The 14,850-nt window shown below is 38.1% G+C and overlaps 2 protein-coding genes across 5 annotated transcripts; one reads left to right on the top strand and one right to left on the bottom strand.

Moving 5' to 3' along the window:
* Positions 1–1,206: 1,206 nt before the first annotated feature.
* Positions 1,207–5,069, top strand: LOC126634372 (nuclear cap-binding protein subunit 2-like). Of its 3 annotated transcripts, none has more exons than XM_050304884.1 (9): positions 1,207–1,358; positions 1,486–1,577; positions 1,695–1,918; positions 2,015–2,153; positions 2,236–2,269; positions 3,255–3,365; positions 4,148–4,201; positions 4,323–4,429; positions 4,684–5,069. In XM_050304884.1, the coding sequence occupies exons 2-9, from the start codon at positions 1,560–1,562 to the stop codon at positions 4,753–4,755; spliced, it is 759 nt and encodes a 252-aa protein (XP_050160841.1). In that variant the 5' UTR covers positions 1,207–1,358; positions 1,486–1,559; the 3' UTR covers positions 4,756–5,069. The 3 variants fall into 3 exon arrangements, with proteins under 3 accessions (XP_050160841.1, XP_050160840.1, XP_050160842.1); XM_050304883.1 differs by having other exon boundaries at positions 1,209–1,358; positions 1,491–1,577; XM_050304885.1 differs by having other exon boundaries at positions 1,256–1,358; positions 1,541–1,577.
* A 352-nt stretch (positions 5,070–5,421) lies between these two features.
* Positions 5,422–14,660, bottom strand: LOC126634369 (26S proteasome non-ATPase regulatory subunit 2 homolog A). 2 transcript variants are annotated; one of them, XM_050304879.1, is made up of 25 exons: positions 14,446–14,660; positions 14,019–14,119; positions 12,811–12,931; positions 12,643–12,702; positions 12,412–12,479; positions 12,189–12,231; positions 11,751–11,816; positions 11,300–11,338; positions 11,121–11,203; positions 10,042–10,156; positions 9,747–9,821; positions 9,012–9,170; positions 8,687–8,794; positions 8,490–8,594; positions 8,264–8,404; positions 8,085–8,189; positions 7,538–7,759; positions 7,206–7,319; positions 6,915–7,130; positions 6,620–6,679; positions 6,426–6,539; positions 6,246–6,331; positions 6,033–6,141; positions 5,756–5,934; positions 5,422–5,670 (listed from the first exon to the last, which is right to left on the bottom strand). In XM_050304879.1, the coding sequence occupies exons 1-25, from the start codon at positions 14,563–14,565 to the stop codon at positions 5,595–5,597; spliced, it is 2,685 nt and encodes an 894-aa protein (XP_050160836.1). In that variant the 5' UTR covers positions 14,566–14,660; the 3' UTR covers positions 5,422–5,594. The 2 variants fall into 2 exon arrangements, with proteins under 2 accessions (XP_050160836.1, XP_050160837.1); XM_050304880.1 differs by lacking the exon at positions 14,446–14,660 and adding an exon at positions 14,309–14,432.
* Between the last annotated feature and the right edge of the window lie 190 nt (positions 14,661–14,850).

Raw genomic sequence — 14,850 nt, 5'->3', positions numbered from 1 at the left:
ATTGTTCATCCTAAGATCAAGCCCCAACGGCCCTTTGGATCAACAACATCAATAAATCCACACAACTGTTCATCCCAAGATCAAGCCCCGACGGCCCTTGGATCAACAATCATCCATCTTCAAGATCAAGCCCAAAAGCCCTTAAATATCCATTCATCACTATTCTTCAAGATCAAGCCCAAAAGCCCTTGAAGATCCGTTCATCACCGTTATTCAAGATCAAGCCTCAACAGCTCTTGAAGAAACGCTCACCCCCAAGATCAAGCCCCGACGGCCCTTGGATCAACAATCCACCAATTCAAGATCAAGCCCCAAAGGCCCTTGAAGAACTTCCACCAATTCAAGATCAATCACCGACGGCCCTTGAAGAAAGCATCATCGTTCATCATCCGTTCTTCCAAGATCAAGCCCCGACGGCCCTTGGATCAACCATCCACCAATTCAAGATCAAGCCCCGACGGCCCTTGAAGAAAGCACCATCGTTCATCATCCATTCATCCAAGATCAAGCCCCGACGACCCTTGGATCAACAAACATCAACAAATCCACACATCCAACCGTTCTTCAAGATCAAGCCCAAAAGCCCTTGAAGATCCGTTCATCACTGTTCTTCAAGATCAAGCCCAAAAGCCCTTGAAGATCCGTTCATCACCATTATTCAAGATCAAGCCTCAACGGCCCTTGAAGAAACACTCATCCTCAAGATCAAGCCCCAACGGCTCCTTGAAGATTCACTCAAATCCACCTTCAAAGATCAAGCCCACGGCCCCTTGAAGAAACTTCCAACAATTCATCCAAGATCAAGCCTCGACGGCCCTTGGATCAACGAAACATCCACAAATCAACACCTTACGGAGATTGAATCAGAGGATCAAATTTGAGAGAGATTGTAACCCAAAATCATCAAACACAAATATTATTTTGTGCACGTTGTTTTTGTCTCTTTCGTTTCAGGAATTTTCCGTGTTCACATAAATATAAGGTGAATGAGGAAATAAAATATTGGTGTAGGCATATCATCACTCATAATATATTACAAATTCGTCTTTGACGCTAATCAAATCTAAAAATTTAAATACTAAGTGGCCTGGTACAAAACTTATGCCTTATATCTAAGAGCCTTGTATTTATATTTAGGTGAAATTGAAAAAGATAAAAAGCAAAATATTATTAACAAAAAAAAAAAAAAAAAAAAAAAAATGCCGACCCGGACCCGGTGGGGAACTTGGGAATCCACCCGAAGCTGAATAAAGTAGAAAGAGAAGGGAGTAAACCTCATCCCTCCTCCGTCTACACTTCCCAGTCTCGCGCGCGAGAGAGGCCAAAGCTACCGCTTCCTCTTCGTCTTCCTGTTCCGGGTACTCTCTCTCTTCCGACCTAAAATATTAGGGTTTATAGTTGCTTCAATCAACTAATAACTGCCGTTCCTCTAATGATTTTATCACGCATTATTTGTTTTTTCTCTCTATATACTCTCTTATTCAGTGCAGATTTGATAAAATTTCTGCAACTGTTTCTTCAATTTTACCTGACTGATTAGCCCTCGGTTACACACGGCCATGGCTTCCTTGTTTAAGGTAGATTTATTAAGTTTCGCTCCCTCTCATTTGTTGGACTTCAAATCTGGCGCTTTTATTTTGTCAAAGATTGATGAAGATAGCATACCAGCTTTTTATCCTTTGTAATTTTGTTAGGAGCAATCGAAGCTTTCGCAGTACTGGGATAGACGGTTTCCCGGTTCTCAGGAGGAATTTGAACAAGCCCTCCTGGCATCAACCACTGTTTACATTGGGAATATGTCCTTCTATACGACAGAAGAGCAAGTTTATGAGCTTTTCTCTCGCGCCGGAGAAATTAAGAAGATAATTATGGGCTTGGATAAGAATACAAAGACGCCTTGTGGTTTTTGTTTTGTTTTGTAAGTCTCCGTCTTCTTCGTACTGTTAGTGTCTTGAAAGGAAATAGTTTATCAAGATATGTGTTTGCAGGACTAATCTGAAAAATTTATATACAGGTACTATTCTCGAGAGGATACTGAGGATGCTGTAAAATATATAAGTGGGACTATTCTTGATGAACGCCCTATTCGTGTGGATTTCGATTGGGGATTTCAAGAGGGAAGGCAATGGGGTCGTGGGCGAAGTGGTGGACAGGTTGATTACTCTACTCTGCTTTCTTGTCATGGGAAAAATGTACCATTCTTATTGTTTTGATTTTATCTTCTCTGTTTTGCAGGTGCGTGATGAATATCGTACTGATTATGATCCTGATATCCTTTTGTTTTAGTTTGGAATGTCTGGTAAAGCTTTCTTCAGTATGGTTTATAATTAAAATGTTGCTTGTTCCCTTGGGATTAAAATTGGGGCCCGAGCTTTTATTTTTCTTTTAAATCTAGATAGATTATCCAAGCTAAACTTATTTATGTGGCTGCCTTTGCATTCAATTTCTATATAAGTTCTTTTGCTATCATGGTTTCTGTTTCACAAACTTGAGAATTTTAAGGATTGGTAGGTTGAGCATGTTGTAAATGATTTAAAAATGTAAGGGCTTGTATGTTCTACTTGGAGACTAATTATTGGGTGGATAAATTCTTCTAGGCTGTGCTTTCCTGTGAACCTATACCTACTTAATTTTAGATTATCAATGCGATGGAAAATAGTTCATCAATGGGTACTTTATGGCACTACTATGCTGCCATAATTTACGGTCTCATTTCATCTTAACTATTCCAAATTAGCGACTTTTTAACATGGCCAATCCATCTCCAGTTCTAGCTCAGGAGTGTCTATTCTGATTTACTTTTTGTTTCACTATTCTTTTGTGGATGGACATCAAGTTTATATACCTTTTTTTTCCCTCTGCCTTTTGTTTCTTTTCTTTTTCTTTTCTTTTTTTATCTTTGTGTATTCTCTAGCAGCTGTTTTCTTATTTTATTAGTTGAAAAGCTTATCTACATATTGTCATTTGCCACCCAAGTACACGTTTAATATAGTGATCCCACTTAATTAGAGTTGCAGGAAGAAGATGTAAAGTGATTAGGTCTTTGCAGCTTAAATTTTATCTGACATTCAGTCTGAGTAGTTGCTCTGAATTTGACTTGTGGTGTTTCTGTTCACTTTTTCTTATTGTGAAGCATTTTCTATTTAAAAAGTAGAGCACATTCTAAAAAATAAGCAGGTGATGGATAATTTATCTACATTATTGGATACGTGATGAAGAAAACGTTTCTCTTTTGTTTCCTTAATATGTTATACGTAGAGGTGGGTATGGTAAGTTAGTTCAAAAAGAGTTGGAAGCTCAAAGATCACTTGTTGATTATGGAACTGGATCATTGGGATCTTTCCCTCCAGTCATGCCACCTCACTGTAAGTTACTTGAAACTGTTTGATCTGTTTCCAGCTTTAAACTACTTAGATAGTTCAAGAGATTTAGATCTTTTGCTAGATCGGTTGTCTTTGCTTATGTGATTCCATTAGTATTTTCGAGTAGGTTGATTGCAGAGCACTGTGTACTGGCAACTGCAACCTTACCTTAGCAAAAGATCTCACCTGAAATGATGCAGTCAAGCATCCTCCAGATGGAGAGTGGACCTAACCTGAGGGAAAATTTCTTAGCTTTATTAAGTCAAACACCTTTTCATTGTGTTGTGACCTGTTGGAATAGGGAAGGCACCCAGGTTGTCTCCGACCGCTACTTAATAGAATAGTCTGGGCATAGCCACTTTAATGATTCCAAAGTCACTCAATTATTGCCTATTCACTAGTGAACCCATGATAAAAAAGTCACTCAATTATTGAAATACATCTCATTTCTCTAGCATTTTGGTGTGTCATATTTGGAAAATTTGAATAGCCAGCAAATTCGAAGAAAAACTTGGTGCTGGAAAATATAGACATTGGATTCATATTGCAAAACATAACTTAGGTGGAATTTGGGGGGGGGGGGGTTGGAAAACTACTGATCTGTGTCTCACGGCTACAAATAGAACCTGGAGCTTCATGCATTGCATCAGGATTGAATGCAACTATCTGAAGGGACTACAAGCATTAGTAGCGATCCTGTTGAGATGCATAATATAACTGTTTGCTATGGTGGTGTAAAGTAGAGTTGTTCCTCACTGAACGCTTTTGAGTTTTAAATCGTTCAGATGGTAGACATGGAGGAGGTCCGAATTACGGGGGTACTCATCGGCCTGGTAGAGGTATCTATTAAGAAAAATATTCCTATGATTTGTGTACTAGATTTGTACAATCGTTTTGGCCGTTCTTGTTAACACTTTTTTTGAACAACTGATTTAATTTGAAACTTGTTTGCCAAAGCAGATTATCCTCGGAAACGGCACCGCGATGATGACCGCCACTCATATGACAACTCGAAGAGAAACTCGGATTCTGAATCGCGGAAGAACACTGATCACGAATCTAGACCAGTAATTTCTACGACTCACATCCCAATTCGTTTTGAATCCTCTTAATTTATATGGTATTTGCAATTGTCAACCTGTTTGCCATGCAATGTAGTATCATCTCTATGACTGAGAGTGCCATTTCACATGTTCATTGATGTTCCTGTTTCCTCTTTTTCATTGGAATGGCAACATGGGGCAATTGTACATTCATTATTGAAACAAAAAAGTATAAAGAAGGAAGGACGGGCGTTTTAATTTTTTATTTGCTGCAACAGGAGAAAAATCCACGGTTTCGTGAGAGTGGTGACTCTGATGAAGATGAAGATGAGCAAAAGCGGCGAGCTTAATCAGATTCCACAGCTGGGGATTGATCAGTGGACCGATACTTCAGTGCAGATAGAATTCAACGGCGTCCAAATCCGAATGGTGACTGAATTGTGCCCCAGACAACTTGAAGACATGGTTTTCTTTTGTTGATTTCATTTCTTGAAGGCTTAGTTTTCCGCACTTAGTCCTGCACAGGAGAGTAATCAACTTCAAATGTTAATTAGTAATTACATGGATTCGATTCGGCTCGAGGTAAGGAGACAGAATGTGCATTCTACTAAAAGATACACTACTTTTCAATATCTAGCCTCAAATTATTATAATTTCATGATCATCTCACTTGAGCTGCACTGCAAGTTTTAGATACCTAGTCTCGATTCTCGGATGATTATGATTCCAAGTGTGTTCACCATAGTCATCGTTGCCGTCGTTTCGTTGAAAGTATATGGAGGGGAATTTTCAATACTGCCTTCAACAGATTGAGAATTTGGGAGCGGCAAGTAGCAACAGAAGCACCCTCACCAAAATCCTTGATCGTACGCACAAAGCCCGTGAGAAACACGTAATGTTTTTTCAAGGGGAGAAGGGTGTATTGTTTACTTATTTATACTTATTTATTTAATGCGTTCTGGGAAGAGAAACAAATGTTTAAAGGTCTGGAGGAGGAGGAGAGCAGAGCAAATCAATGGTATAACCGTAATTGATCGGTCGCCAAAGGGTATATGAGTAATTAAAACTAAAGTAATAAAGAATCATGTTACAAAATCAACGGTCACTGAATGCTTCCATGAAAAATAGAGCATTCGTCAAAGATTACAAACTCTCCAGACAGTTTGTTGGGTGGATTGGACTGGACTAACTAGTTATCTTCCCTGTAGTCTGGATTCTCTTTCAGGATCACGAACCCTTCCAAGATCGGGGACAGGGGGATGTACCTGTAAAAAAACCAGTTGTTAGTGTGTTAGAGCGGTGCAACAGCAAGTCAGTGAAGCGTAAACACTACGGAGAAAAATCATTTACTTTTCAGTAGCCAGCTCCGCTCTATCACCCGCAGCAAGAAGAACCGGTGTTGAGTGGGTCTGGAAACCAGTGATTGTTTTGGGACGACCAGCCTGGCCAACCACATCAACAGCTTGTCCCACTCTAACAGGGATGGACAGTGGTTTGAGGTTCTCATCCACGGTCAACAACATTCTCGGCTAGCACAAGAAAAGTAGTTACCAATATAACGTGAGAGAGACCAGATTTAATAACCGAAAAAAACTGCATATAAAGAAGAAAGTGATCAAACACCAACCTGCATTGCCAAAACAATAAAGTAGAGAATGTAATGATATTTCCCAAGAATGATGGCTTTCATATCAAGACATGCATGCAGCAAGGTAATGATTCCAGCAAGTGCCGTTCTGTAAGTAGAAAGATAGTTTATAGATGTTAGACTAAGCCACCAAGCACCGTTCTGTCAGAAGTAGAAATGACGAGTTTATTTGCAGCCACAAGGTTTACTCACGGTGATAGCAAGAAGCGATCAGAATGGTATGGATTTAGAGTTAACAGACCCTTTCCCAAATGTACAAGACCTTGAGCAATTCGCACCTGCAGACAGTGGCCAAAGATATTATATAACTGCAGACTGGAAAACTCAAAAGGAAAAGGAAAGAACAAAAAGATAGGACTCAAGATGTATTACACAGAAAAGAAGGCTGGCATCTTTGTAGTAATAACTTGAAAGATTGCGAAGCATGCCAGCTATTCTAGCGTTGTTGGTTCCCGCGCCTAGCAAACCTAATGAAATCACTGCAGCCTGAAGAATCCAAATGGAATATTAGACTTGCTATGAAATATGTGCCAACAATGGAGATATTGAATGCTGTAATATGTTACCATTGCTACTTCTGAATCTGTATCGTGGCTAAGCCTGCTCAATGTGTCCATAACATTGACCTGGAGGAAACACCCAAATAGAACAGTGAAAAGGGCAACTATAACCCAAGTAACTTAACTTCCCAATGTAGAATCACTAGTAAAGATAAGTATTTCAAAAATCACTGTTCCATGTCTATTCCAACTCTCGATACATGAATGGTTAGATTTCAAGGGCAGTTGAGCAAGCATTGGAAGTAAAAGTTTTACTTTTAAAGGCGTTTAACTATCACAATGGATGTAACCAGATTAATACCTTTGGATTTGACATGCAAAGGAGACCAAGTGCCAACGGAACTGCCCGACGGATATTTTGTTCTCCGTATTGTAAAAGATGCTCTAACGAACGAATCGCCATTTCAACTCCCAATTCTTCAGCCATTGATATCATAGCAATTCCAAGAACAGCGGGTCCCTGGTGAGTTTCATTTTTCTCAAGATGTTGTGAACAATGACCGAGAAGGTTTTGGACCTGCATGAGAAAAGAGTTCCCAACTTCATACATGTGGCAGAATCAAATGAGATTTTAGTAGCCTTAAAATATTACCTTAAGAACATTGCCTGTTCCTGCATAAGCACAAGAAAGCAAAGTCATATCGCAATGCTTTCTTATTTTTTCATTAAATGTCTTTGAAACTTCGGCAGTGGCCTCCACGCTTTCCTGTGAGAAAGTAAATTCCAACAACCATTAGAATCATGAACAATTGCGTTCAACATTGTAATGAGCTTCTTTGGGCACAATGACTTTTAACAATACAAGCTTAAACTACACAACAAACATCAAATGAAACTAAAATCGAGTAGGAAAGAAAAACACATGATTTTGTAAAATGCAGAAAGAATAAACAATGAATTCCAGGAAGTTCAGCATGATTTTACCTGCTTCCCAAGGTACAGAAGTCCAAGGCTGAGGGGAATCAACCGAGCAAGGGGTTCCCCCAACTCCGAGTCACTTCGGTCCATTAGTGCAAATATGATTGCCTGAGCAACCTCTTCATTGCAGGAACCAACGTATACCAACCCCAATGAGATTGCAGTAAATGCGACCACGTCAAGGGGGGCTTTTGCATCATTAAGTATTGGAGTCAGCTTACTACGTATCTGAAAAAAGAAGGATAAGTTAGCTTTAAATGGAAATTAACATTCAACAACAGATCAATCCAGACTCTAACCTAACAAACTCCTGTATGCAACCCCCCCCCCCCCCCCCCGCCCCCCCAAAAAAAAAAGAAGAAAAAAAAAAAAAAAACCTGTAATGATCAGATCAACACATGTTACAAATCCAAGGACAGTAGTGATTAAAGAAGGTTTGACAGACTCCTCTCATTTGATTCTTGAACCAAGAATGATACATAGAGTTGGCCATCAATGGAAAATTTTCCGTGGCCTGCCAGATGTATCAACAGGAAAAGCTAAGACACTTTACCTGCTCATTCTGAGCACCAGCGTATGCAATCCCAAGGCCCATTATAGCACCAATCCGGATAAATGGATCCTCTTTATCAATGTACTCACCAAGAAGTGCCAGCGCCTGTAAAAGGAATTAAGATTCAGAGATACATTTCTAAGGTTGTATTCCGTAGATGAAAAGATTGAGGTACCCACAGGATCACAATCATTCTTGATACTGCAATTGACAATCCCAACCCCTAACAATGCACCAGCAATAACATGGGTATCCTTGCTGTGGAAGTACTTGTCAATTTGAGCAAGTCCAGAGTCAACATCCCACAATAAAATCATACCCTGTCAAGAAGAATAACAAGGAAGAATGTAAAATGCAGTTTAAAATAAGATGATGAAATGAGCAAGGCAATAAAGTCATGCATACCAAACTTGCAGCAGCACTGGTCTTCCCATGCTCTTTATTCTTGAAAAGCCAGTTTCCTGAAGAGCCTCCACTTGAGGCATCTGATGGGACTGTCATCAACTTATCCTGCACCAAAACGAAGTATCAAAGAACGCATGTCAATCAGCTCCGCAAATCAACAACTTTTTAGCAGATATATCGAGTGTGAAACTTTTTACCTGACCAAATCCAGCATTTACAAAAGCGTTAACAAATGTTGCAGCCAAGTTCTGTCTTGCTGAATCAACACTAGCACCAGCACTTGCCCGGCCATCAAGTAAGTGTGCCTAATTGAAAGTTCCAAGACAGTATAATTATCAGAGAAGGGATAAGAAGGATAATAAAGAAGCAACTTTAATAAACTACACAACCACAATGAATAAAACAGTTATATTGCATTTATTTTCACTACACATGCCACAGAAACACAGATTTATTCCCACAAGTATTGTAGATATGCATATCATTCTAGCTCAAGCATTACAAATAATCAAAAGTTCAAACCTTGTAAATGTCCTCTGGAGTTTTAGCCTCCATGACCTCAATGTCACGAGCAAGAGTAAGATAACCTTCACTTAGCTTAGTATTGTTGATAATATCCTGCAATGCTTCTCTGTCATCATCCTCCGCAACCATCTCATCATCAAGCTCAAAACTAATACCCTGCATGAATTATAAATGTGATTAAAATTAGTATGATTAAGAAAACACGCATAAAAAATATGCCATACAACATTACTGTCCAATGATACCTTTTCAGGAAAAGTGCACAAAATACTTCCAAGGCTAATGAATATCACTTGAGCAATGACACCTAATTACATGCCCCCACTTATCTTATGATAACAAGCCAAAGAGAGAAACAATAAGGAACAAGAGGACACATTGTCCCACCCAGAACAAACCCATCACAGTTCACTCTTATTGTCAAGGAATCAAGCTAAATTTAGCCATGAATGTATCATGAGAAGGGTATATAACTCTATTTCAGAACATTACTTAGAATGTTTTAACAAGGAACATAAGCATGCATTCCTTCATATAAAGAAGAGAGTAATGCTACACTTACCACATTTTTCATACCACATTTGTACGACGTCTCTAATAGAGGTAGGGCCCACCAATACAAGTGGGTCCCACCTCTATTAGAGAGGTGGTACAAATGTAGTATGAAAAATGTGGTGAGAGTGGTATTTTAGTAGAGAAGGAAATGAAAACTAAGGAAAATTCAACACTTACATGTCGAGCAAGGATGTAACAAAATTGCTTTTTACGAAGCAGATCATCACATGATGTAAAGACGTTCTTTATATTCTGCACGCATACACTCTTGATTGTTAATACCAAATAATTAGAAATATGTAAAGACCAGAGACAGGTAATTACATGTGCAACATATACATACTGCAAAAGTTCTCATTTCACAGAAAAATAATCTTCTCTGAAACCCTTAAGAAATTGAAATGTTGCATACTCAACTATAATTTATAAATACATGGCTCAAAAAATATCAAAACTGTTGCATAGCACAAACCTGCATGTTATCAAGGAACAGTGCAATCTGAAGCGCATTTGGATATTCTTCAAATTTCATATATATAGTATATGCAATATCCAAAACTAGTACATTATCTGGTCCAGGGAGGTATCTGCAATACGTTAAGATAAGAAGAAAAAAGTCAGCACTCGGAGTACAGTCAAGGAGAATGAAAGAACAAATAATACAATGGCACCTGGCAGCCACTTAACATATGTCATACAAAGATTTTTTTTTTTTTTTTTTTTTTGTCCATGTCATACAAAGATATGAAATGAAGAGTCTCACAAGTCTATAAAAGCAACTGACGCACGATATTCTCTGACCATAAGGACAAAAAAAAAATGGCAAATTATTTTTATTGCCAAATGCCCCAACTGAAACCTTTAAATCTCAACGTTTTGGCAATTAATAATAGGAAACAATAGAGAAAAAGCAATGGGATCAAATTTCGAAAGTTGACAGATTAGATCTTGGGCATAGAGACCCAAGCTAGACTCTAAATCTAATTTTCTGAGATAAGCTGGGTAAAATGCACATGAGCCTCCAAAAAGAGTATTTATACTAGGGTTAGTAGCCCTAGCATCCTAGCCCTTGTTTGCTTAACTAATTGATTCAACCCTACCCCTGTGAAATACTTCAAAAACGACCTGATCACTTAAAAAGACTAATAAACACGATCTGCCAAACTAAAAACAAAATAAACTTCAGACAAGACAGAAGGAAATAAAAAACCCTAAACTAACTAGAATGCAAACCAAATTGGAAAGCAGGTTCACTTGGTATTGGAAAGTCTTGTAGATGCTCTAACATCATCCCCAAAGAAGCAAAATCAAAGAATTTGGAAAAACCAAGTCCATAGGCCTGTACTGTCATATGTAGCATTAACATGCAATGACAAATTTAGAGGAATACCTCCATATATTTCCTCCACATCTAAAGTTATGAACTTGTTTTAAGAAAAATTCAGTTAACAACTTAAATCAGACTTCTGAATAGTCATGAGAAGCTATGCCACTTTTTGCCCCATAAGAGTGTCACATGCAAAGAGAAATTTCTTAACTTCATCTGCTTACCTTGCTGAACTGGTGAGGTAGAGACAAGTCCTCTTAAAATTTGTTTTATCAACATGCTCAATTAATAGATCAAGGTCTTCAACCTGGTCATTGGTCAAATTATCAGGCCCAAGAAGAAAGGGAAAGTACAAATGGCTTCACAGGAAAAGAATATTGAATAATTAATTAATAGATTTTACCTCCATTAAAAGGTCGACAGCTTCAGGTTCAGCATTGTGCTGCAATGCAGAACAAATAATTAGAAGCAAAACCAATACAGTTTTCCTATTTAACATCGCCTACTGTTTACAGATTTGGATTTTCTGTCCACCTTCCAGATGGAAATTTCCCATTCAATTAAATTAAATGGCTTGAAGTGCATCAACAAGAGGAGTTCGGCTTTTGAAACTTTGTGGACAATGTCTTATTTATAATATATTTCCAAGCTTTTGTTTGCAATGAGATAGATAATATCATAATACAAGCTAAAGCTCTACTTAAAACACAAATGAAGAGGAGCCTGATTTGGCTTTACATCATCTACCCATCTTCAGGGGGCATTTCAAACTATCAAGGATTTATGTGTAACTTGATCATCTACCCTAGCAAGAAGGAAAAAAATTCAAAGCGCAAACGTGTTACGAATATTACCTTCATGTGAAAAGCAACAATTTGCTGCACTAATTCCATTAATTCTTCAATTGGGGCCTCTTCACTCTGTAACGAGAATAACAAAGTAAAATTTAGAATAAATTTTTATAATGAGGCCATAAACAATGACATGAAGCATTAAAGGTCTTGTTTCACTCATTAATTGACACATCTCCAGAAATAAATTTAATGATACCAAGAATAGACAAGTAAAAGAAGATATGGCTAAGAAACAAATGACCATGCAATTTGTGTTTTTAGCTATATTAAGCACTGCAACCATGTATTCCTAGCTATATTAATCTGGCTTATGCTAATGTTCTCAATTTCACAAGTAAACAAATGATTGAGATCAACGTAAAAATATGCTCCGAACAACCTACAGTAACTTTTAAATAAAAATGTTATTACATCATATATACAGGATAGACATAAAACCTGTCGCTTAGCAAATTCCTGAGCAATTTCTCCAGCTAAGTTCCTGATTACAAACAAGAAAGTCAACCAGTAGTGAGCAAAAAAAATTTTCTGAACACAAATTCAGACACTAATCCCAAGGAACCTTTAAAACCCCCAAAAAAACCTAAATATATTGGGAATTATGATACTATAATACCACAAAACTTCCCTAGAGGAAAGTTCTAAACTAGATTAGTCTGACCTGACATATTCATGGCCCCATGAACCAATATCACCATCCGAACCCAACAACCTGTACTTCAAGCTTTCCTGAAAGTGGTGGACATATAGACAAGATGAACACAATTATTCTGAATATCACAAGGAAGGTGAACCAGAACTAAAATGAACAAGTATACTAGTATTAATAAATACAACCAACCAATAAGGAGAATAATTGAACAGAAATCCTAAAATAAGTATATTGGCGTACCCGTTCTCCCTCAGCTGACATGGTCAGTGCCAAAACAGACAATATATCTGCTAGGTATTTCTGCATGTACGAGAAGGTAGATTAATTACACTACAGTGAACAATATTAAAGTCGGCAGGGTACAAATACATGAACTACACCTATTCTATGAGAAACTAATAATTATACCTTCAACTCTGATTCTGCCATTGTTTCATAGTAAGCTTTTAGAGTTCCATAATGTGGGCGAAGATACTTTAATGGCTTTGGAACTGAAGTCATGGAGCTAGTTGAGGTACGGATTTCCTGCCTATGAGATGAAATTTTATGTGATGTCAGGTCACACCCTATGAGATAAAACTATAAAAGGTCGTACCCAGTGCACAAGGCTCCCGCTTTACGCAGAGTCTGGGAGAGGTGAATGTCGGCTAGCCTTACCCCCATTTATGGAGAGGCTGCTCCCAAGTCTCAAACCCGAGACCTACCGCTCATGGGCGAAGGCACTTGCCATCGCACCAAGTGCGACCTCTTATGAGATAAAACTATATAAGAAAAAATTACTGCTTCCACTCCAGGTATGAAGCGTAGTAACTGCTATGTAAAAGTAAAAAATGAATATAACACATCAATCACTTTCTACACTAACCAAAGATTGCAAAATACTTTCAGGTGCAAATTGCATTTATAACATAATAATCATACACACACATCACATCCATAACAGCGTTGGTCAGAGTTAGAAAACCTCTGCTTTCCATAATTTTATGTTTTCTAGAAACTCTAGGTTCAGCAACAATGAAGCATAGATAAAACAATTTCCCACCGAAGACCCTTTTGGATCTTTATAGTGCCATATTTACTGCTGAGTGCTGACTACCAATGTCTCTTTACAGATTCACTAGGAGGAACAATAGAATACCCCAAAGTCAACCCCTCTTTACCTTCGTTTTTTTGCCATAAAAACAAATAATCATAAATATAAAGGGCTCAAAGATAGTGTTTTTTTCGTTCAACGGCCCTGTAGCTATAACTTAAAAGATAGCGGATAAAGCATCACGGAATTCAGTTCACTGTAAAAGTGAATATTATTTTATACTTGGCTCCCTTTGAGAATATCAAGTAATTTTTTCCCTTCGAATTTCATAAATATTCCTCCACGCTATTTCCACACATTTTTTCTATTCCCTCAAAAACTGCTCAATAAAAATTGGGACTTGTGATAAAGTATAGACTATAATTCACAAAGACAGTGGTTATCGGAGGGGAAAAAGGATGGCATAGAATGCGATTACCCATAGTGCCATAGACAGTGAAGGGTTCCATATAAGCGAATTACATTACAAACCACTTTGCTTGATGGTCTATTACTAACTTTTAAGAGGACAAAAAGGGTCTACCTCATACTCTCTAGAGCATTCTTCTGCACACCAGGATCAGTATCCTGAACCCTCTCGACGTACAACTCTAATTGGTTCTTCAACTCCAAATCCTCCTCAGACTGCACGGAAATCCAATGCAGCTCAATTAAAGAAGCAAATTTTCATCGAATACTAAACAGTAAACACCCTTGTTAATCAATTTAACAATCGAACACATCGGAACTCTTGGACTAATCAAGAAACAAAATAAATTGAAAACGACTTGGATTAAGTAAAAAAATACTCGAATTTTATATGCTAATACTGGCCTTGACACAAATAGACATGAACGAACCCTAAATATCAATGCTAGTAGAGAGTTTCTAGTGCGGGAACTTCAGCTTAATAAATTTTCTGGAGAACCAAACAGGCAGTGAACGGAACCCTAACCCCTGGATTTGCTTACCAAATCCTCATCCTTCTTATCGTCCTTCTTCTTGGGGTCCGTTGCGGGGACTTTAACGGTATCCTCATTGCGCTTGCCGGAGCCGCTTCCGCTTGGGGCGTTTGGATCTTGAGGTGCCATGATCGAAGTTCGTTTTCTCCTCTTTCTGCTTTCCTCTTGAACAAGAAAACCTCAGTCACGACTCACAACTCTTTTCCTTTCTTTATCACTCCCTCTGCAGGTGGTTTATAGAAATGAAAAATACCCTGTACTGCACTGTTTTATTGGGCTGATGTATTGGGCCTTATATTCAAAAATTTAACATGTTTTTTTAAGGAACTGTCCGATTAATGAACTTTCGTAGACACGGAACACGTGATCAATACAAACGGGTCGACTCTTGAATTTGAGAAGATAAAGAGCGTG

Source organism: Malus sylvestris, chromosome 9 (assembly GCF_916048215.2).
Source record: "Malus sylvestris chromosome 9, drMalSylv7.2, whole genome shotgun sequence".
Lineage (NCBI taxonomy): Eukaryota > Viridiplantae > Streptophyta > Magnoliopsida > Rosales > Rosaceae > Malus > Malus sylvestris.
Note: the sequence above shows the minus strand (reverse complement) of the source record. Positions and strands in the feature narration are given on the sequence as shown.